Raw genomic sequence first — 19324 nt, 5'->3', positions numbered from 1 at the left:
ACAACAGACTGGGAATGAAGCTGCAGAAATCACAAATCTCGAGATAATACCGTCAAATCTCTCTATAACAACATTTCACTGTAACAATCAAGTTCTTATTGTCGCTGTTAAAATACATGTTCTCAATATAAGAATATTTCACTATAGTAGCTAAACATTATCCAGACAAACAGTGTCACTATAGACAAACATTATCCAGACAAACAGTTATATCGTCCTCCATGAACAAAGAAACAACAAGATTCAGAGGAGTGAAACTAACAAATATATGCAGCGCAACATAGCGATAACTTTGGAAATCCCTCAAATCACGACTTTATATTTGTTCCGAAAACCATACATAGAACTGAGAATGTACCATATGAGTTTGAAATTTTACAGCAAGATCTTGTACCATTATGCTTTCATGGGTAATAACAGCATTACTTACAGAAAAAAAGAAAAGAAAGACCCCGACTTTCTTATTACCTATAACTTACACATGCGACAAACCAATAACAATAAGAATTCAAACATTTAAACAGAATATTCAAGACAAACTGAACCAACGTTTCAAAATTGCTTCTTTACGACCAACTCACAGTTTCATGCCTGCAAAGTTCTAATTTTGCTGCTTCGAATTCTCCACGGAGAGCTGAGAGGAAGTTTCTGCGAAACTTACTGCAGGGGCAGATGTCATGGTTTGATATTGTGCAGCCAATTGGGGAGTAAGAGCCTGACTGTAGTACATCTTAGCATGTGGATCAGCAAATTCATAAGCATAATTGGTGGTAGTGGCTGAAGTAGGAGGAATTGACTGAGAAGGATGTTGAATCTGAGAGTAGTTCACGTATTGTGGCTGATGCTGGCCAGGATTGATCTGAACTAATTGTGGAGCCGCTGAAGCTGAAGTTCTGTATGTACCAGCAACCATTTCAGGATTAGATGACGGATTATTTCTAGCCGGATTATAAGCTGAGGCCGGATTGACCATAGTAGGAGGTGTTTGGGAACGAGTAGGAGGGACAGTTTGAGCAGGCTCGGTATAATTTGTTTGTTGCAATGGCAAACTGTAACCTTGGCCAGGTCTAGCAGGAATAAAGTAAACGGGATACTGGTGCTCAAGATTCGGGTGTTGCATATGTGTTTGGTGCTGTGAAGGGTACATAGGATAGTAAGACGTCATAGGCACATGCCCCGAAGGTGTCTGTTGTATATACTGCCCAGCATGAACATATTGTTGGGGTTGGAGCATTTGTGGGTGCTGCTCATATTGTACTGGCAATGCATATCCACCACCACCATCCTGAACTTGTTGTTTCACCTGAACCCTTCCCATTGAATCACTCATATTCAGATCAACTGAATTACCTGAAATCCTACCGCTCCCCGACTGGAAATGAACCCCTGGATCTTGATAAAAGTAATGTCTTTGCCTACCACTACCCTCACTGCACCAAATTAAATCATGATCTTAAAAACAGTCCAAACCAGTCCTGGAAAAAGACATAACAGAAGTACAAGAAACAACACATAATAACAAAAATATCAAATAGTAACTAAATTACAAACTACAACAGAACACGATACGATAAACGAGGTACAAGGAACAACAGATAGTAACAAAAATCAGAGGACAAGAAACTACAGGAGCAATACTACTACTACTAATATGAATAGACAACGCCTTGCCTCCTACTAACCTTCTACTCTAAGCTCCGAGGACAAGAAACGGCAAGAGCAATCCTGCTTCCTACTAACCTTCTACTCTAAGCTCTGAAGACAAGAAACTGCAGGAGCAATACTACTACTAATATGAACAGACAACAAGACAACGCCCTGCTTCCTACTAACCTTCTACTCTAATCTCCGGGGACAAGAAACTGCAGCAGCAATACTACTACTATCTACCTCTAAGGCTCCTAAGGTTTGCATATACTCTTACCATTCCCAACCAACTACTCCGGTTAGATATATTATGATTCTTGCAAAAGATCAGATTTTTGTAGAGAATTTTACCTTGAAACTGAATCAGGGGAAGGCAAATCAGATGGAATAACAGGCTTTGACATCAATTGCTGAGGCTGCTGTATCTGTTGCTGCTGTTGTTGCATCATCTGCTCAACTGCCGGCACGCCGGAAACAACAGTCGTCGGCACTACAACAGCCGGCGCCGGCGGTGAAGCTAAACCCAAAAATCCCCCTTCCTCATTCTTCTGCTTAACCCCAACAGTCATCTGTGCAAACTGCTCCTCAATTCCACCTCCCTTTTGACTCTCCTCAACATGAACCCTTATCGGCGGCAAATTCGCCAGCGACGGCATAGACGATCCCGACCCAAAAGACGACGTCGTTTCAACCATCGGAGAATCCGGCACCGATTGAATATCATGTATAGTACCTTTCACACTATTCCCACCGTTTTTTACCTCTAATTGTGCTTCTACTTCTTTAATATTCGCATTTCCTAAATCATCATCTAAACCCAGAAGGCAATTCACCGAAGAAGACTCAGAAAATACCTTTGTTGAAGCAGTAGAATTTGCCCCATTTAAAATATTAACAAACCAATCTTCAGATCTCACTGAACTATCTCTAATCATTCCAATTGAAGGATTCCACGAATCAATTTTACTCGGAAACAGAAACAAACGAAGCCGAGTAATTTTAGAAGACGAACTCATACGATCGTATTCATCGATCATGTTTTCCAGATCCTCATCGGAGGTAACGGAGATAAGTGAATCGAGGTCCTCGTTCTGAAGCTGATACTTCAGGCAAAAGGGTTGGCCTCCGAGAAGGGTTTTAGAGAGCCGAGCAGACAGCTCAGCCAACGAGGTGTTACGATCGGCGACGAAAATGCGGGTGTCGCCGCCGACGTAGCAAAGAGTTTTGTCGTGGGGACGAGGGAATATGTGTCCTCCATAGCTGCACATTAACCGGAGTTTTCCGCCGGTGGTGGCGGCGGCGGTGTGTGACGGCTGCTGCTGCTCGTCCCAGGAACCAGTATGGCGGGATCCCGGTGAGGAATCTGCTGAGTCAGCATAATTGATGGTTCCGGCCGGTGGCACGGCTGCCGTCGCCGCCGTGATTGGTCCGCCGGAAAACGGTGGAGGGTCCATATAGGAAAGAGACTTGAAAAAAAGGGAGAAAAAAAAAAGATAGTTTTGCCAGAGAAAGCTGTTTTTTCCTTTATACTTCTCACAGCTGTTGTGCTAGAAAAAAAAAATAAAAAAATATATTTTAAAAACATTTTTAAAGAGATTTTTAAAATATATATTTTGATATTATTTTAGTAGGCTTATTCCATATATATAATGAATAATTCATTAAATTTTATTTAGATACTTGAATTATTGTTTATTTTAATTGAGTATCTGAACACATAATAAAGGACGAGGTTCAAATGAGAAACGACTTACGGTGGATACCTAGGGACTCAGAGACGAGGAAGGGCGCAATAATCGACGAAATGCTTCCGGCAATTGAAAATAAGCATAGATTCCGAGATTCCCGAATAGTACAACTTTTCGAACTACCGCTGAATCCTTCGAATTCTTTTAATTCAAATTTTAAAAATGTTTTTAAGTTAATCTCAAATGTCTAATAGGTAGCTAAGTTTACCACAATAAATATGTCATCTCCATTAGTTATACGCATTAGCCTCAGTTGAAACAAATTTTAAATTTTACAAGTTGCTAAGGCTAGTGCATATAATTAAAGAAAAATGATTTATTTTAAGTAGTTAACTTATTTACGTAATGTATACTTAAATTACACATATAATTTTTGAAAGTATTGAATTAAAACTGAACAATAAAAATACTTTATTATAGGTTAAGATACTTAATTGAAATATAAGAAATAATTTAAAATTTGAAATAAAATTTATTGACAAATTTAAAATCGGAATTATATTATACTAAAATCTAGTCAAAAATATGAATGTATGTTTTTTGTGGACACACATATATATTTTTCTCTTTGGCCCCTACCATGTGGGTCCTACTTTCTAGTCTCTAAATTAGCACAAAGACAACTTGCCACTTGCATGTTTATACTTGGGAGTATATACCTATATAAAAAGTTTAATAATATAAGTTAAAAAAATATTAATGGTGTAAAAACCTAATTTACTAATCGGATCGTAATGAAATAAATAAGATCTCTTTATTTTGTTGACTTTGAAAATGAAAGAGCTCCTTAAAGAGTGTTAGAAGTTTTAAACGATAAGAATCTGAATTATAATTAATTTGATTAATTTTTTAAAATTATTTTGAAAAGATATTTCTTGTTATAAGTACTTTTAAAAAAACATCTTTGACTAATCAATTTAAAAATCATGTTTGTCAATATTAGATTAATAATTTTTGATTGACCAACTTTTCAAATCGAAATCAACTATATATTTTCTCAGAAAAATCAGAAAAAATGTAGTATAGTTTATAAAGAAAGTAAAGCAATAAACCTCCCATTAAAATTATAGTTTCTTGTATTTTTAGTGTCTCCAACAACTCCTTGACCTATAAAAAATTTAATTTACGTGCATCGATAATATTAAGAAATTCATACATTTTACCTGTGATTTGATCGATGATTTATTATTTTTTTATTTTTAAAAAAGTTGTCCATACACATTTTTTATTTAATATAGACATTTCATGTTGGAGGTTGGTATGAGGCCCATATAGATTGGGCCCACTAAGGATAATAACCAATATTACCTAATTTTGATCTCAACTAACATGTTTTCGGTATAATAGACGGATTGAATTAAATTTGATCTGATCAAAACACGTTAAGTAACTAAATGAGTCGGTCAAGTCTAAAAGATACTTGAGCTGAAATGGTTCGAGCTAAAAAGCGGATCATAACTCAATTCGATCGATTCTTACTAAATTTTAATTTCTTTGTTTGTTCTTATACAAATTTCCAAATACCTAATAGAACTTTGTTATATAAGCATAAGTGTACAGTGTCTTATATCTCACATTCTGCCATGCTCCACATCCTCAAAAGCAATGGTAGTTGTACCAGATTGCTGATTTAGTTGTACCTCGGGACGTTCTACCTCCAATCCTCCGTTGGTAGGGGGGACGTGTTGTCTGCTTACACGAACCTCCTCCACTGCCCGGAAATATGCATATGGTCCCCATCCTGAGAACAACGAAAAAAATGAACATATCGAGTTGATTTCAGAATTTTGTCCACTATAACAGTAAAGTCATGTAAAGGAGATTTTGTGCAATGCCTTCTCCAAGACCATTAGCAACAAAAAGGGGAAAAAATCGTAGGAAATTAGAAGAAAACGCGATTGTGCTTTGGGATTTCTACTGATACAATATGTAACCAAAGGATCAGGCTACATATTGACTACGAGTGTAATTAGAGCATCTGTCAACAAAAGGATCATGCCAAGATGATCGGATCTTCTTTGTTTAAGGAAATGCGTTGAGAATGAGGAGATCATGTACTATAGAACCTTTCAACGAGATAGTGCTTTTTCAACTCTCTCAAAATGGAATATAAGTCAAACATAAGCTAGATTAGTCAACGTTAACAAGATCTTATTTGTAACGAGTGGTTTTGTTGGTTGGCGACTTAACATGGTATTAGTCTGGATACGACAAAATAATTCGAAGTACCTTCAGTATGGTATGGAGCTGGGAAGAACTGCAGATAACAGAATGTTGCAACGAAAAGACCTGAAATGTGAAACGACATGGAGTTAGTACTTATCAAATAAAACGTAGCCTTCGTTTACTTCAAAGTGTTGAATTTGATCAAGACGAACCTATCAGTCCTCCGGCAAACACGTCTTGCCAATGATGCCAGTAGTCATCCACACGTGAGACCCCGACAAGAGATGCCATTAGGAGAGGAAGAAGAACTATGCATAGTTTAGCCACATGCCCTCGTCGATCAAATGCTTTGATCTTCCCAGCCAAATACAACGATAGAAACCCGAGACCAGCAAATGATGCTGCAAAGAAGAAGCCATAATTCGTTACATCAAACTCATTGTCATCCCACTAAAGAAAGAAAGGTTTCACGAGAATTCAGACCACTTGTATGCCCGCTTGGGAAACTCTTATGTCCTTCCTTAATATCACTTTCTTTACCATGGCATTTCACGTTTCCCCACCGATCATACTCCTAAAACGAGGAACAACGAAATAAATCAATCGAAAATTACAATAGAATTGAGCATCAACTTAAGCAATATGCATTCTTGATGGCTTTCACTATCATATCAGATAAACGTAACGGATACATACATCTTTACCATCAGGAAAGCAACGCCAGAAAAAGTCAGGTCGAGGACGTCCTACTCCATTCTTGATGGCTTCAGTGATTACAGCTGTAATTAGTATGGCAAATAAGATGCCTGCAAGTTTCGAACAAGCCTAGGCGTAATTAGTAAAGTTACATCTACTCAATGTTCCAATCCGTACCAACTCTAAAATGGGAATTACCTAAAATGCTGTGGTGCAGATCATAAACGTCCTTCCTCCGAAGATAGATGAAAACGAAGATGATAATAGGCAATAACACTGCATATAGCTGTTCATTAGAGAAATCAGTTAAGAAAAACACTACAAACTCCGCGATTTGATTACAAAAAATTGAAATTTGCAAGTGTAATCAGCACTCCGCCTACACTCGTGAAGCTTCAGTGTTTACGTTACAATACTCACAGGAATAGACCACCCTGGAACTGTATTATCTTTCATTGGATATTTCAGATCCGTCATCATATCCTTCCCAACAAACCGATGAAATGGACCGATGACATAAAGAACTATACATATAACTACAAGCAGTAGCAATATAAGCCAGTCATGGATGTGAATTCTTGCAACAGATAAACCATGAGACTTAATAGTATGTCCACATCCGCGCTCAATCTCATTTGTATTACCCTGTTTCATTCGAAACAGAAATATAAATACGCGTTGTTGCAAAACCAAATTAGTATTCGAATTGATAGTTCATTTGATGAAAACATTCTAACAACCAAAAGTACTTTGAAGTTAGCAAAGTTAGCAAAACCACAGAATGAACAAGCACTTCGTGTTGAACCACACGAAGTATTAATCATCAGAAATATTGGGAATATAGCAGCAACAAACATCTACGCCTCAAAAACAAGCAAGTTGAGGTCGGCTATATGAATCCTCACTGTCAATATCAATCGATTTAAGCTAATCTTAGTTCGGTTTTATATAGGAGAAGAATAATGAATAAAGATTAAGTGTTAAACCACAAGAGTCTATTGTAGGCAGTCTTACCCTGCATTTCTGCAAGAGGCTATTTCCACAGTTTGAACGAGTAACCTCATCACATAACAACTACTTTACCAGTTACGTTAAGTCTCCCCTCCCCTTCTACAGAGTTCATCCATATAATTTTGGATTATATTACTGGAGCACTAAATTGCACTGATTGAATCTAGATTAATAACACCATATTTCAATGCCCCCAATTCTTCTCACCCCATAAAAAATTGGATTTTTTCATCCTAAAATCCGCAGATTATTATATTACTTCTCCTACTATCTTATTCTTCAATTTTATTATTACATGTTGTTTCCTTTGCTTTGATGAACATATTATTTGTTGTTCCTATTTTTCGTTTCTCTATTATTTTCTGCATGGCTGCTTCTTCACTACTGTATTTCCTTTTCTTACTATTTTGATGTGTCTGTTGAAAACAGTCTCTTTACCTTTACAATATACGAGTAAGATTGCGTACACACTACCCTTCCCAGACCCACGGAGTATTATACACCATATGAGTAAAGGACAATTGCAAGAGAATGAAAAATAGAAACAACAATTCATAAACAGAACAAGAAATCAAAAACTAAAAATCAACCAAAGCAAAAAAGGCAAACAAACCTGAAATACAGTTCTAATCTTATCTTTCCAGCCCATTTAAGAACTGCTAATACTTCAATTACAGAGAATCTTGAGGACCTAAAATCCAAAAAAACACCAAAATTAATAAAAGAAACAATATTTATTTAGCAAATATGATATGATATGATATCAAGAAGGACTAATATAGAATCATAATAAGAACAAATTTGATTTTTCAAGAAAGAAATTAATGGGGTTAAATTAAACATTAAGCAATGAAAATTAAGTACCTTTTTGAATTTTCCTTTTGAAGTTTCAAACTTTAGCAATGGCAGAACACTAGTCAAATGTAGTGTGGAATTTTGGATTACATGAATCACTTACCCAAATAAAAGAAATATATATGGGATAAGGCACAAGTATCCGGATGATCGATAATTCAGAGACACACCTTAACTAAACTAATGTCCTATTATCGGAATTCATATTTTTTGTAATTTTGTACACCCATTCCAGAGACACACGTTGTGTACTCTGTCTATTCCATATTAATTAAATTTTTGGGGTTTTTTTCATTGTTTAAAATAATTGAACTGTTCAAAGTTTAAGTTGGATGTTAGAATTTTTTTTCTCATTTCCAAGTTACATTTAATATTTCATAAAGATAATAGTGGAAAGTATGATTTAAATTATGTCCTTGAATGTTTTTCTTGATAAGTGTACATTATATTCTCACAAATTCAATTAATATGAAACAAAGGGTGTAATATTTTAGTGATGGATTCGAGCGAACAACCTCTCACCTCTCTAGATATTCATATTAGAGCTCAATTAAATCCTAATTTGCGAGTTTATTATTTTAGTGAGGGTTCGAGTGAACACCCTCTCACCTCCCTAGTATTTATATTAGAGCTCGATTAAATCTTAATTTGCAAGTTGTAAGGCTCATTGTTTGGGTGATGATCCCAATAATGTTTAAATATAAGATGATTACCTTAAAATCACTCATCAGTTTTAAATGTCAAAAAATGAAGATCATAATCACAAATTAAGAAACTATGGCATTTCCTAATTATTCAATTGATTCTTATATTTAGCTATAAATATAAATATAATTAATTGATATTTATATATTTAACCACTTGGAAATCCATCATTTAACATGAGAAAATTATTGTATTTATAGTTGAGAAATTACTGGATAAGAAAGTTGAGGGCAGGTGGCATCTGAGCTGTTTTACTTATTAATTGGAGACAGATAGCTATTTTATTTTAATAATAGGAGACGGAATCATAATTTCAGCTTAATAAATTTTAAATTTTAGAATGGCGATTTCGTGAGGTAAAAAATTGATTCTAAATTTAATAATTATACATGCTTAATGTATGTATTAAGACAAATATACTATATAAATAAAAGGTACTTAATTCAATCGAACGCGTATCAAAACTTCTAGCTAGATCCACCCATATTAATAATTGATGTTCCATCTTTTTATCATCCTTGATGCATGATGAGTCATTGGCATTTGTAATTACAAAATTAAAAAAAAAAAAAAAACAATAAGCAAATTACAAACACAAGAATTAAATTGTAAGAAGAAATTGCTTATGATTATGTTACTAAAGTTTAATACATGTGACATGTTACTTCAAACATAAAAAAAAACATACAATCGAGATCATGATTCATGATGATAGGATGGATATGGTCTTTTTAAATACGGATTTAAATTTAAAGTGTATGAATTTCTATAACAATTTCAAGCTATACTATAATAATAAATGGGTTTATAGTTAAATATTTATATATAGTTATTCAATTTCTTTATATTTGGTGAACTCATAATCGACTCTAGATCCACATTAAACTTCTTCACACTTAATCGGATGCATCGGGTTTGAGCATTAGAAATCATGAAAAGGACCTGGTAAGGAACGGTTTCACCTTTAATTGCTCTCATGCAATGCGAATTTAAATTAGTCGATCCAGTAAAATCGTGATTCAAATGATTAATACATGAAACTTCCTAGAACAACAAATATATATGAGAAGTACGATTATTTTATTTGTAAAATATTATGTGAAAATACTGAGAAAGCTAGTAAACGATATGTGATTATTGTTGGTCAATCAATTTCATTAATTTATATTCTGCAATATATTTTTCTTGTCAAATATGAAGTGGAAAAATTACAAGAAGGAAGAAAATTAAAGAATAAAAGATTTTTTCAAAGCTCTTTGTTTATTCATTCATTTATTTCCTATCATCATTTTCTCTATAAAATTTAAAAACTTTGATTCAAAATGCTTAACGTTTTCAACTACATCATGTCATAATTCGTGGCGAAATCAGAAATTTAAATGAGTGAATTTAAACGGAAACTAATTAAAAAATAAGATCACAATGAAGACTCGGATATAAGTTGTAATAAACACATCATGATATTAAGGGTATGAACTTCGTTTATATATAACAAAGAGTTAGTTTTTTATTCCTAGCGAATATGGCTCAACTATTTAAAAGTATCAATACATTTTATATTGGATTATTTTATATTCAATAAAACAAATTAACCAACCTGTATTTGATTCTCCGATTAGATTTTATAAACGCAACATGATTTTAATTTGTTGGCATCATATATTAATTTATTTATTTTTAGAAAATTACTGCAAAAAATAATTCTTTAATAATATCCCACCAACATTGTGCCAAACTTTTAGCATGTGTTCTGTTTGACCTACTCCAATGGCTTAATTAACAGAGTCAGGCCCCACCCTTTACACCGATAATAATTATATATCCAGTATAATTTTACGATGAAACTTAAAGATGATAAAATATACGGAGACTTATCATACCTTTTGGAGGTAAAGTGATTGCTTCGAAAAGAATTGCAACTCACAATGCATAAGGCTAATACTACTAATATTTAAAGAGAAAGGTAAGGAACACCAAACTATAATTTATTTATTTATTTTTTTAAAAAATTATTTTTACATCTATTATGTGATTTTTTTTCTTACTAATATAATATTTTTTTAATAAATTCGTTAGTTCATATTATAGCTAAAAATATTTGCAAATATTATTTCAAAATCCAAGTATTTGACACAAAATCTTTAAACTTTTTTGGCATTTCTTTTTGGGTAGATTTTTTTTTCATAATATAGGAGTATTATTTTCAGTGACTTAAAGACAGCTAATTAAAAATCGAAATACATATATTATGGAAATAATTATTTTTTACTTTAATATAAAAATTAAAAATTAACTACGTGATGACCTCGAGCAACAAAACTAATAATATGTTTCAAAATTCTCTACCTAACCTTTTACTATTTTATTTTTTCTAGATAAGTCAAAGAAATTAAACAGAAAAGGCCATAAGATTTTTGTTGACTAAAGCAATTGTTCTAGAACTTATTTAAATTCAATTATATACATGATTTAGTTTGGATTTTATAAACGTTAAATCAATACATGTTAGCCACAAAACTTGTATTTGAAGGAAGTCCCATTATTCTAATGTTAGTTTGGTTGATTAACTATCTGAATTTTTTACTTTTTGTTGTTAAAGGATCGATTTTACCTTTTATAATTTCTTAATCTGAGAATTTTTTTATTTTATTTTTTTATAAATTACTGAATTCCAATGAGCTAATCACACTATTTTTTGGTTCAGTCCATGTAGACACACTTTAGAAATTTTTTTGGTTCAGTCCATGTAGACACACTTTAGAAAATTTGGGGGTTAAAAGATTTCATTTTTCTCAGAGATTTGGTGTCAAAATTATAAAATTCAAAAATAAATTGATATGTAATTACTTTTCGTGTCTCAATTTACCTATCATGTTTTTTAAGACTAGTTATCGCAGTTATTAATCATTTTAGAAATTTAAGATAAAATTAATACCTTAAATCGTGTAATTTATGTTGGAAACTACAAACACTTCAATTATGAGACAATATAACACATAAACAAAGTAAATATTTAACGAAAAAAGAATACATTTTACAACACAAATAAAGGTAAAAAAAAGTCTAAACTTCTCTTCATTAATATTTTTAAGTGTGTAAAAGAAAAACACGACATAATTTAAGACTAGATGAAATAATATTTACTCAATAAACTCTAAAAAAAATATTCCCTCTATTTTAAAAACAACGACCTTTTTTATTCTTTGGCAACACTTTTTCAATTTTACACATAGTATGCGTAAGGCTATACGAATTAAAAAATATTTTAGTATATTCGACACAAGTTAATTTAGGATTATAACATTAAATTATTTTTTATTTTCTTAAACTCCGTATCAAGTCAAACTATTTATTTATTTTTTTGGAAAAATCTTTTTGGCCAGAATGGTAAAATAATATATTTCACACTATGTTATTTTACTTTTTTGAACATTTTTACCCTTTTAACTTTAATACCTTTAATTAAAAAAAAAATAGGAAAAAGATCAATTTATTTAAAAATAAAAAAAATATTATACTTTTTAAATTTCTAACAAAATCCTGATTAAATTTTTTGGCCATTTAAACGGAAAATATCAATCATCTTGTGTAGGTCCTACACGTCGACAGTTATTGCCTGGAAACCCACAATAACCAACCAAGTCATCATTATCTGACCAAATAATTTACTCCCTCCGTCCCATTTTATGAAGCAATATTTAACCGGGTACGGAGTTTAAAAAATAAATGAAGACTTTGAAATATTTACCAAATTGCCCTTTAAAAAGTAGATTCACTTTTTTCTCTCCTCATAAATGTGTTGGAGTATTATTTTAAGATTAAGTGGGACCAACAAGGGTAAAAGAGGAATTGTACCTTTAAATATTTACCATATAAGAAAATATGACATTCTTTTTGGAACTGATCAAAAAGGAAATGGTGCTACATAAAATGAGACGGAGAGAGTAACATATTTGACAAAATCAACGGCTCTGATCAAATAATTTAATACTCATCGACGTGAATAGTAATAGGATGATTGGTGTTGATCTATTCTTAATCTAAAGCCTCGAATCGAAACCAACACCTCTTAAAATAGGCCTTGTAATATTGAAATTTAAATTTAATTAGACTTTAATAATAATCTCGGAAAAAAAAAGTCTTGGTCTTTGGAATCTCCCATCCCTATTTTAAAATCTCAATTTTTCAAAAATAAAAGATTGTGCACTTTCCATGTACCTCGGCACCATATTTTGCGTAGTTGTTGAATTTTCTTAATTTTTTTGAAAGTCTTAAAAACTGTCTCCTAAAGAAGAAAAATCCATTATACAAAATTATTTTCATACTTTTTTTTTTCCATCTTTGTCTTGTGTAGTTATGGTCTGCCATTGCTAAAGATTGAAGCCTTATCTTCTTTTGGGGACCCATTTGAACTATTCTTTTGCTTCCCCAGTAAATATATCTGCTAAAAAAGGTAACTTTCAGTGCATAATCTTTGATTTGACACTACTAATTTCTTTTAAAAAGTCAAATTTGTTCTTATTATGATGTATATTTGTCAGTCTTGATATAATTTCTGGAAGGGTTTTTTTGGTTGATAAATCTTGTATTGTTTATTATTTTTGGTGGGTTTTTGTTGTGTTTGCTACTTTTGAAGTGTACTGTGTTTTTTTTTCTCCATTTTATTGTTGAAAAATTGAATCTTTAAACAAAAACTTGATGAAAAAATGAATCTTTAATTAGTCAAAATTGATCTTATGAGTTATGATGATAGTATTAGTCATTTCTAGAAGGATTCTTTGCTGATAAATCTTGTCTGTGGAATTTAGGTCCCAAGATTCTCTGTGAGTTTGGATTCTCCATTTTATTCTTTATTACTTTTTTTTTAAAATTTTCCATTCGGTGTTTGATACTTGCGTTGGTGTTTGACTAATCTGGATTCGCATCACTTAGACTCATTTTTGGGCTCTTTCCATATCTTGGGCCTGAAAGAGCATCCCCATCCGCTGCACCACATTCTGTGGTGATTCTTTCTTGCCTTATGTTCTGCCATTGCTAAAGATTGAAGCTTTAACTTGTGGGGGACCCAATTAATTATTATTTTGCTTCTTTAGAAAATATCTGCTAAAATGAGTACTGTTCAACGTTTGATTTAACAGCATTAATTACCTTTGAAAAGTCATTATTGTTCTTATGATGAGGCTAATAGTCAGTCTTGGTGTCATAGCTAGAAGAATTTTTTCCCCTTATAAATGGTGGGGTCTTGTGTTTCTGTTTTGATATGTGTTACCTGAACCGACAGTCTTTCGGGAAATAACTTTTCTACCCCCACAAGATAGGAATAAGGTCTATGTACGTTCTACTTTCCCCCAACCCACCTGTAGAATTTCATGGGGTATGTTGTTGTTGTAGTCGTCGCTTCTATCTTAAAGTCTTTTATTTCATACTGTATTGTCTCTCAATTTTCTTCTTTTCTTGCCTTACGTTCTTCCATTGCTAAAGTTTGAAGCTTTATCTTGTGGGGACCCATTTGAATTATTCTTTTGTTTCCTTAGAAAATATCTGCCAAAAGGGTACCTCTCAGTGCTTAATGTTTGATTTAGTACCATTATTTTCTTTTAAAAAGTCAAAATTGTTCTTAATGATAGTAGTAGTCAGTCTTGGTATAATTTAGAAGGATTCTTTGTTGATAAATCATGTTTCCTTTCTTAATATTGGTTGGTTTTTGGGTTTCTGCTCTTTTAAAGTCTTACTACTTCATACTGTATTTTTTTCTCAATTTTCTTCTGTGACTGAAAAATTGAAGCTTTAAGGCATAAACTTGTGGGAACTCATTTTAAAATCTCGTCTTTTTTTGTTAATTTTGGTGCTTTTTTGGATTCTAGGTCCCAAGATTATCTGTGAGGTTGGATTCTGCTCTTTCTAATTGAAGTATCAGCAGTGCTTAAATGGGTTGGAAAGACAAGATTAGGACTGTGTTTCAGGTTTGTTGGCCTTTTTGCTGTGTTCTTTTCCCATTTTTCATGATATCTATATTTTTTTAGTTTTGATTTCTGGTTCTGCTTATCAATGCTGTTTCTATTTTCATTCTCTTGCAATTGTCGTTTAGCCGAGGGTCTATTGGAAACAACCTCTCTACCTCTCAAGGTAGGGGTAAGGTCCATGTTGACTCTACTTTCCCCAGACCCCACTCGTGGGATTACACTGGGTGTGTTGTTGTTGCAATTGTCCTTTACTCGTATGGCGTATGGTACTTAATTGTTTTGACTGTCTTGTTTAGCAGCAATCTGTGGATGTTATGATGAAAAATCCAAATTTTGTATGGGATGAGAAGAATTGGGAGGATTGAACTATGGGGTTCTTGATGTAGATTCAATCAGTGCAATTTAGTGCTCCAGTAAGATAATGAACGAAATCTGTAGTGATATTGGAAGATCTTTTAGTGATGATACTGTTTATTTCATTGGTATATCTACAACTATTTCTTTCTGCAGGATTATAGTTTCTAGAAATTTCAGCATGTTGTGGTTATATATAATAACTTTATGTTTATTCTTAATTCTTCTCCTATACAAAACCGGACCAAGATTAGCTTAAATGGACTGATATGGACAGTGAGGATTCATAGCCGACTCCAACTTGCTTGTTTTTGAGTCATATATGTTTGTTGTTGCTGTATTCCCATTTCTGAAGATTATGTCGTGTGGTTCAAAACGAAGTGCTTATTCATTCTGGCTTTGCTAACTTCAAAGTACTTAGGCCTTTTAGAATGTTTTATCAAATGAACTGTCAATTTGTATACTAATTTGTTTTTGCAACAGTACGTATTGATATTTCTGTTTCAAATGGAACAGGGTAATACAAATGCGATTGAGCTTGGATGTGGACATACTATCAAGTCTCATGGATCATCAGTTGCAAGAATTCACATGCATGACTGGCTTATATTGCTACTGCTTGTAGTAATAGAAGTAGTCCTTTATGTCATCGGTCCATTTCACCGGTATGTTGGAAAGGATATGATGACTGATCTGAAATATCCCATGAAAGATAATACGGTCCCAGTGTGGTCTGTTCCCGTGAGTATTCCTTTTCTTTTTTAACATATTGAGTTGAGTATCAATGTAATGTACGGAAAGTTTAATTAATTGCTCTAATAGGATATTGAAGCTTCTATTCTACGATAGAATAGAGGTGTGGGCGGAGTGCTGATTATACTGTGCTTGCGAATTTCAAAAAGTTCAAATTTTTTGTAATCAAATCCCGGAGTTTCTAGTGTTATTAACAGATTTCTTTCATGAACAGCTATATGCAGTTGTATTACCTATTATCATCTTCCTTTTCGTTTATCTTCGGAGGAAGGATGTCTATGATCTGCACCACAGCATTCTAGGTAATTTCCATTTCAGAGTTATTTTCCCCTTAGTACGGATTGAAATATCGGGTAGAAGTGATTTTTGTCTCCGTGACTTTGTTTTCATTGTTGTACTAAAAGGAATGTTTTCCTTTTTGGTTTTCCAAACAACTTTACTAACTGCGCTAGACCTGTCCAAAAATTGCAGGCCTCTTATTTGCTGTACTTATTACGGCTGTAATCACGGATGCCATCAAGAATGGAGTAGGCCGTCCCCGACCGGACTTTTTCTGGCGTTGCTTTCCTGATGGTAAAGATGTATGTATCTTACTCTCCCAGTCTCCCTGATTGGAAAAGTTTTACCTTTTTCCCAATTAAGGGTAAGCTTCTTAGTGCATTTTTGTTTGACTCAATAAGAGCATCCGTATGTTTATCTGATAATGAAAGTGATTTTCTTGATGAATGATGATCATAACTGTAATACACTTAGAAGCGTATTGATAAAAGTGGTGCTCAACTCCATCGTAAGTCGATTGATTTATTTTGTTGTTCTCTTTTCAGGAGTACGATCAGTGGGGAGACGTGAAATGCCATGGTAAAGCAAGTGATATTAAGGAAGGACATAAGAGCTTCCCAAGCGGGCATACCTCATGTATTTAGCTCAACTTTCTCCGCTTCCACTATCCATGTACATTAAATCAGGATTTCTGAGATATTAAGAAAATTTGAGTTCTTCTTTTGCAGGGTCATTTGCTGGTCTCGGGTTTCTATCGTTGTATTTAGCAGGGAAGATTAAAGCATTTGATCGCCGAGGGCATGTGGCAAAACTATGCATAGTTTTTCTTCCTCTCCTAATGGCATCTCTTGTTGGGGTCTCACGTGTGGATGACTACTGGCATCATTGGCAAGACGTGTTCACTGGAGGAATGATAGGTTCGTCTTGAAATTCTACATTTAGCATTAAACGAGGACTGCATTTCGTTTGATAAATACTAACTCCATATGTTTCACATTTCAGGCCTTTTCGTTGCAACATTCTGTTACCTGCAGTTCTTCCCTGCTCCATACCATACTGAAGGTACGTTCTTCACTAATCTCCTCCCACTTTTATTATATTTTGTGTAGTTATTCCTCGCTCTTAAACAAACCTTTCTCCAATCCTTTCGATTTTGTTAGCTCCTTAGTACTTCAAAATAGTCCATATCCAGACTAATACCAAGTTAATTACACCATTTCATGACAAAAATGTGACCAATCAACCAACCAACAAAACCACTCGTTACAAATAAAATCTTGTCAATGTTGACTAATCTGGCTTACGTTTGGCATATATTCCATTTCGAGAGAACTATATCTCGTTGAAAGGTTCTATACATCTGCCTTTTCTCAACTCAGTTCTTTAAACAAAGAAGATTCAATCATCTTAGTGTGATCTGATCATATATTCCAATCGCGTGTTCTTCTAATCCCCCACGGTTTTTCCTTTTTGTTGCTAATGATCTAGGAGAAGGCATTGCACAAAATCTCTTCTCCGTGACTTTACTGTTATAGTGGACACAATTCTGAAATTAACCCGATATGTTCATTTTTTTCGCTGTTCTCAGGATGGGGACCTTATGCATATTTCCGTGCAATGGAGGAGGTTCGTAGTAGCAGACAACACGTCCACCCTACTAACGGAGGATTAGAGATAGAACGTCCCGAGGTACAACTGAATCAGCGATCCGGTACAACTCCCAATCCATTTGAGGATGTGGAGTATGGCAGAATGTGAGACACAAACACTGTACGCTTATGCTTATATTTGTCAAAGTATTTTAGTTGGCACAGTTTGTTATTTTCTTGTGAATATTTATGTCTGTTTTTGTTAAGTATTTTAGCTTTAGGGAACTATTTGATTACTGAAATTGTTTAATTAGTGTTAAGTTCTTTTTCTTTTTCTGTGTAATTTGTTGCATTATTAGTTCAATTGGTTGATGATTTTGTAATTGTTTCTTTCTTTGAGCTAAAGATCACTTTGTTAATCTGGAATTGACTCTGCTCATCTCAATGATTCCTTGAAATTTTAGTACTTAAAAGGGAAAATGAAGGTGCTATAACCTAAGTTGCGCGAACTCGTCACTTTTGATGTCACATCCATATCAAATTCTCCAAAAATATACAATCGACAAATGTATAATGTATGTTTATGCACCTAACGGTATAGCCAAGTGGTCAATAAAACTTGAAGAAAATTGTGGGATTTCAACTTAGAATACTAGTAGAAGCAAAAAAGCCAAAAAATAGTAGTATGTTATTTCTTTCGTCTGCCTTATCCTTGATAGACAGATTATCGATACTTACATAGGACGATAATATTCTCTTTGGAAAAACATTACTATTAGGGGCAGAGCTAGTATATGAAGTATCTTTTAGTTTTATATTTATTTTAAGAAATTTATTTAATATACGTAAAATATTAATTTAAAATCAAATAACTCAAAAAAAACTATAATTTGAATTTATAAATTTTAAATTTTGATTTTACGATGATTCTTATACCGGAAAAAGGAACAAGCGTATCGTAGCTAAAGAAAAGTAGAAAGGCCAAACACACCAAGAATAAGCAAAGAATCGAGAAGTGGTCCTTGACAATAACATGAACATGATTTGTTTACACATCAATTTCTTATTATATGAAAATGTTTGATTGGACACGAATACTTAATTAGGTAACGATAGATTATTACTCGATCGATTGAGATTGTTATCTTTTGATCAACATACTTAATTTTGTTAGGTAATGATAGATTATTACTCGACTAGTTAAGATGTTATCTTCTGATTAACATGTTTATTTCATATCTATGAGTTTGTTCATATTACTGATTATAAGTCTGAATAAAGATTGAGGGTTGCTGAAGGTCAATACAATCTCTTTATTCCATAAATGTAGGAATAAGATTGCATACAAACCCCACTTATGAAATTACGTTTTTTTTTTTGGATTGTTGTCGAGTTTGTAAACTAGATACTAAGAATCTCAAATGGGTATTGAATTTAGATGAGTGAAAATGAGTTGAGTCTCTAATAAATGGTCGAGTCAATGATCAAATATTACTTGCACTGAATTGAGCTAAATAATGAGTCATAATCAAACTCGTATTTTCCTTACTCCTGATTT

General features: G+C 33.2%; 3 protein-coding genes across 3 annotated transcripts; 1 reads left to right on the top strand and 2 right to left on the bottom strand.

Moving 5' to 3' along the window:
- Positions 1-289: 289 nt before the first annotated feature.
- Positions 290-3141, bottom strand: LOC125821550 (uncharacterized). Its single transcript, XM_049500968.1, has 2 exons — positions 1999-3141; positions 290-1430 (listed from the first exon to the last, which is right to left on the bottom strand). The coding sequence occupies exons 1-2, from the start codon at positions 3099-3101 to the stop codon at positions 602-604; spliced, it is 1932 nt and encodes a 643-aa protein (XP_049356925.1). The 5' UTR covers positions 3102-3141; the 3' UTR covers positions 290-601.
- Positions 3142-4829: 1688 nt separating this feature from the next.
- LOC125821574 (putative lipid phosphate phosphatase 3, chloroplastic) lies at positions 4830-8109 on the bottom strand. The gene is made up of 8 exons (XM_049500993.1): positions 7882-8109; positions 6678-6902; positions 6456-6543; positions 6258-6367; positions 6045-6135; positions 5774-5962; positions 5625-5684; positions 4830-5136 (listed from the first exon to the last, which is right to left on the bottom strand). The coding sequence occupies exons 1-8, from the start codon at positions 7915-7917 to the stop codon at positions 4967-4969; spliced, it is 969 nt and encodes a 322-aa protein (XP_049356950.1). The 5' UTR covers positions 7918-8109; the 3' UTR covers positions 4830-4966.
- Positions 8110-14692: 6583 nt separating this feature from the next.
- On the top strand, positions 14693-18074 carry LOC125821573 (lipid phosphate phosphatase 2-like). The gene is made up of 8 exons (XM_049500992.1): positions 14693-14791; positions 15662-15886; positions 16113-16200; positions 16370-16479; positions 16723-16813; positions 16906-17094; positions 17180-17239; positions 17766-18074. The coding sequence occupies exons 1-8, from the start codon at positions 14756-14758 to the stop codon at positions 17933-17935; spliced, it is 969 nt and encodes a 322-aa protein (XP_049356949.1). The 5' UTR covers positions 14693-14755; the 3' UTR covers positions 17936-18074.
- Positions 18075-19324: the final 1250 nt, after the last annotated feature.

The sequence above is a fragment of the Solanum verrucosum genome, unplaced genomic scaffold (assembly GCF_900185275.1).
Source record: "Solanum verrucosum unplaced genomic scaffold, falcon-dt-bn FXZP01000217.1, whole genome shotgun sequence".
NCBI classification, from domain to species: Eukaryota; Viridiplantae; Streptophyta; class Magnoliopsida; order Solanales; family Solanaceae; genus Solanum; species Solanum verrucosum.
This window is presented reverse-complemented; position numbering and strand designations above follow the sequence as displayed.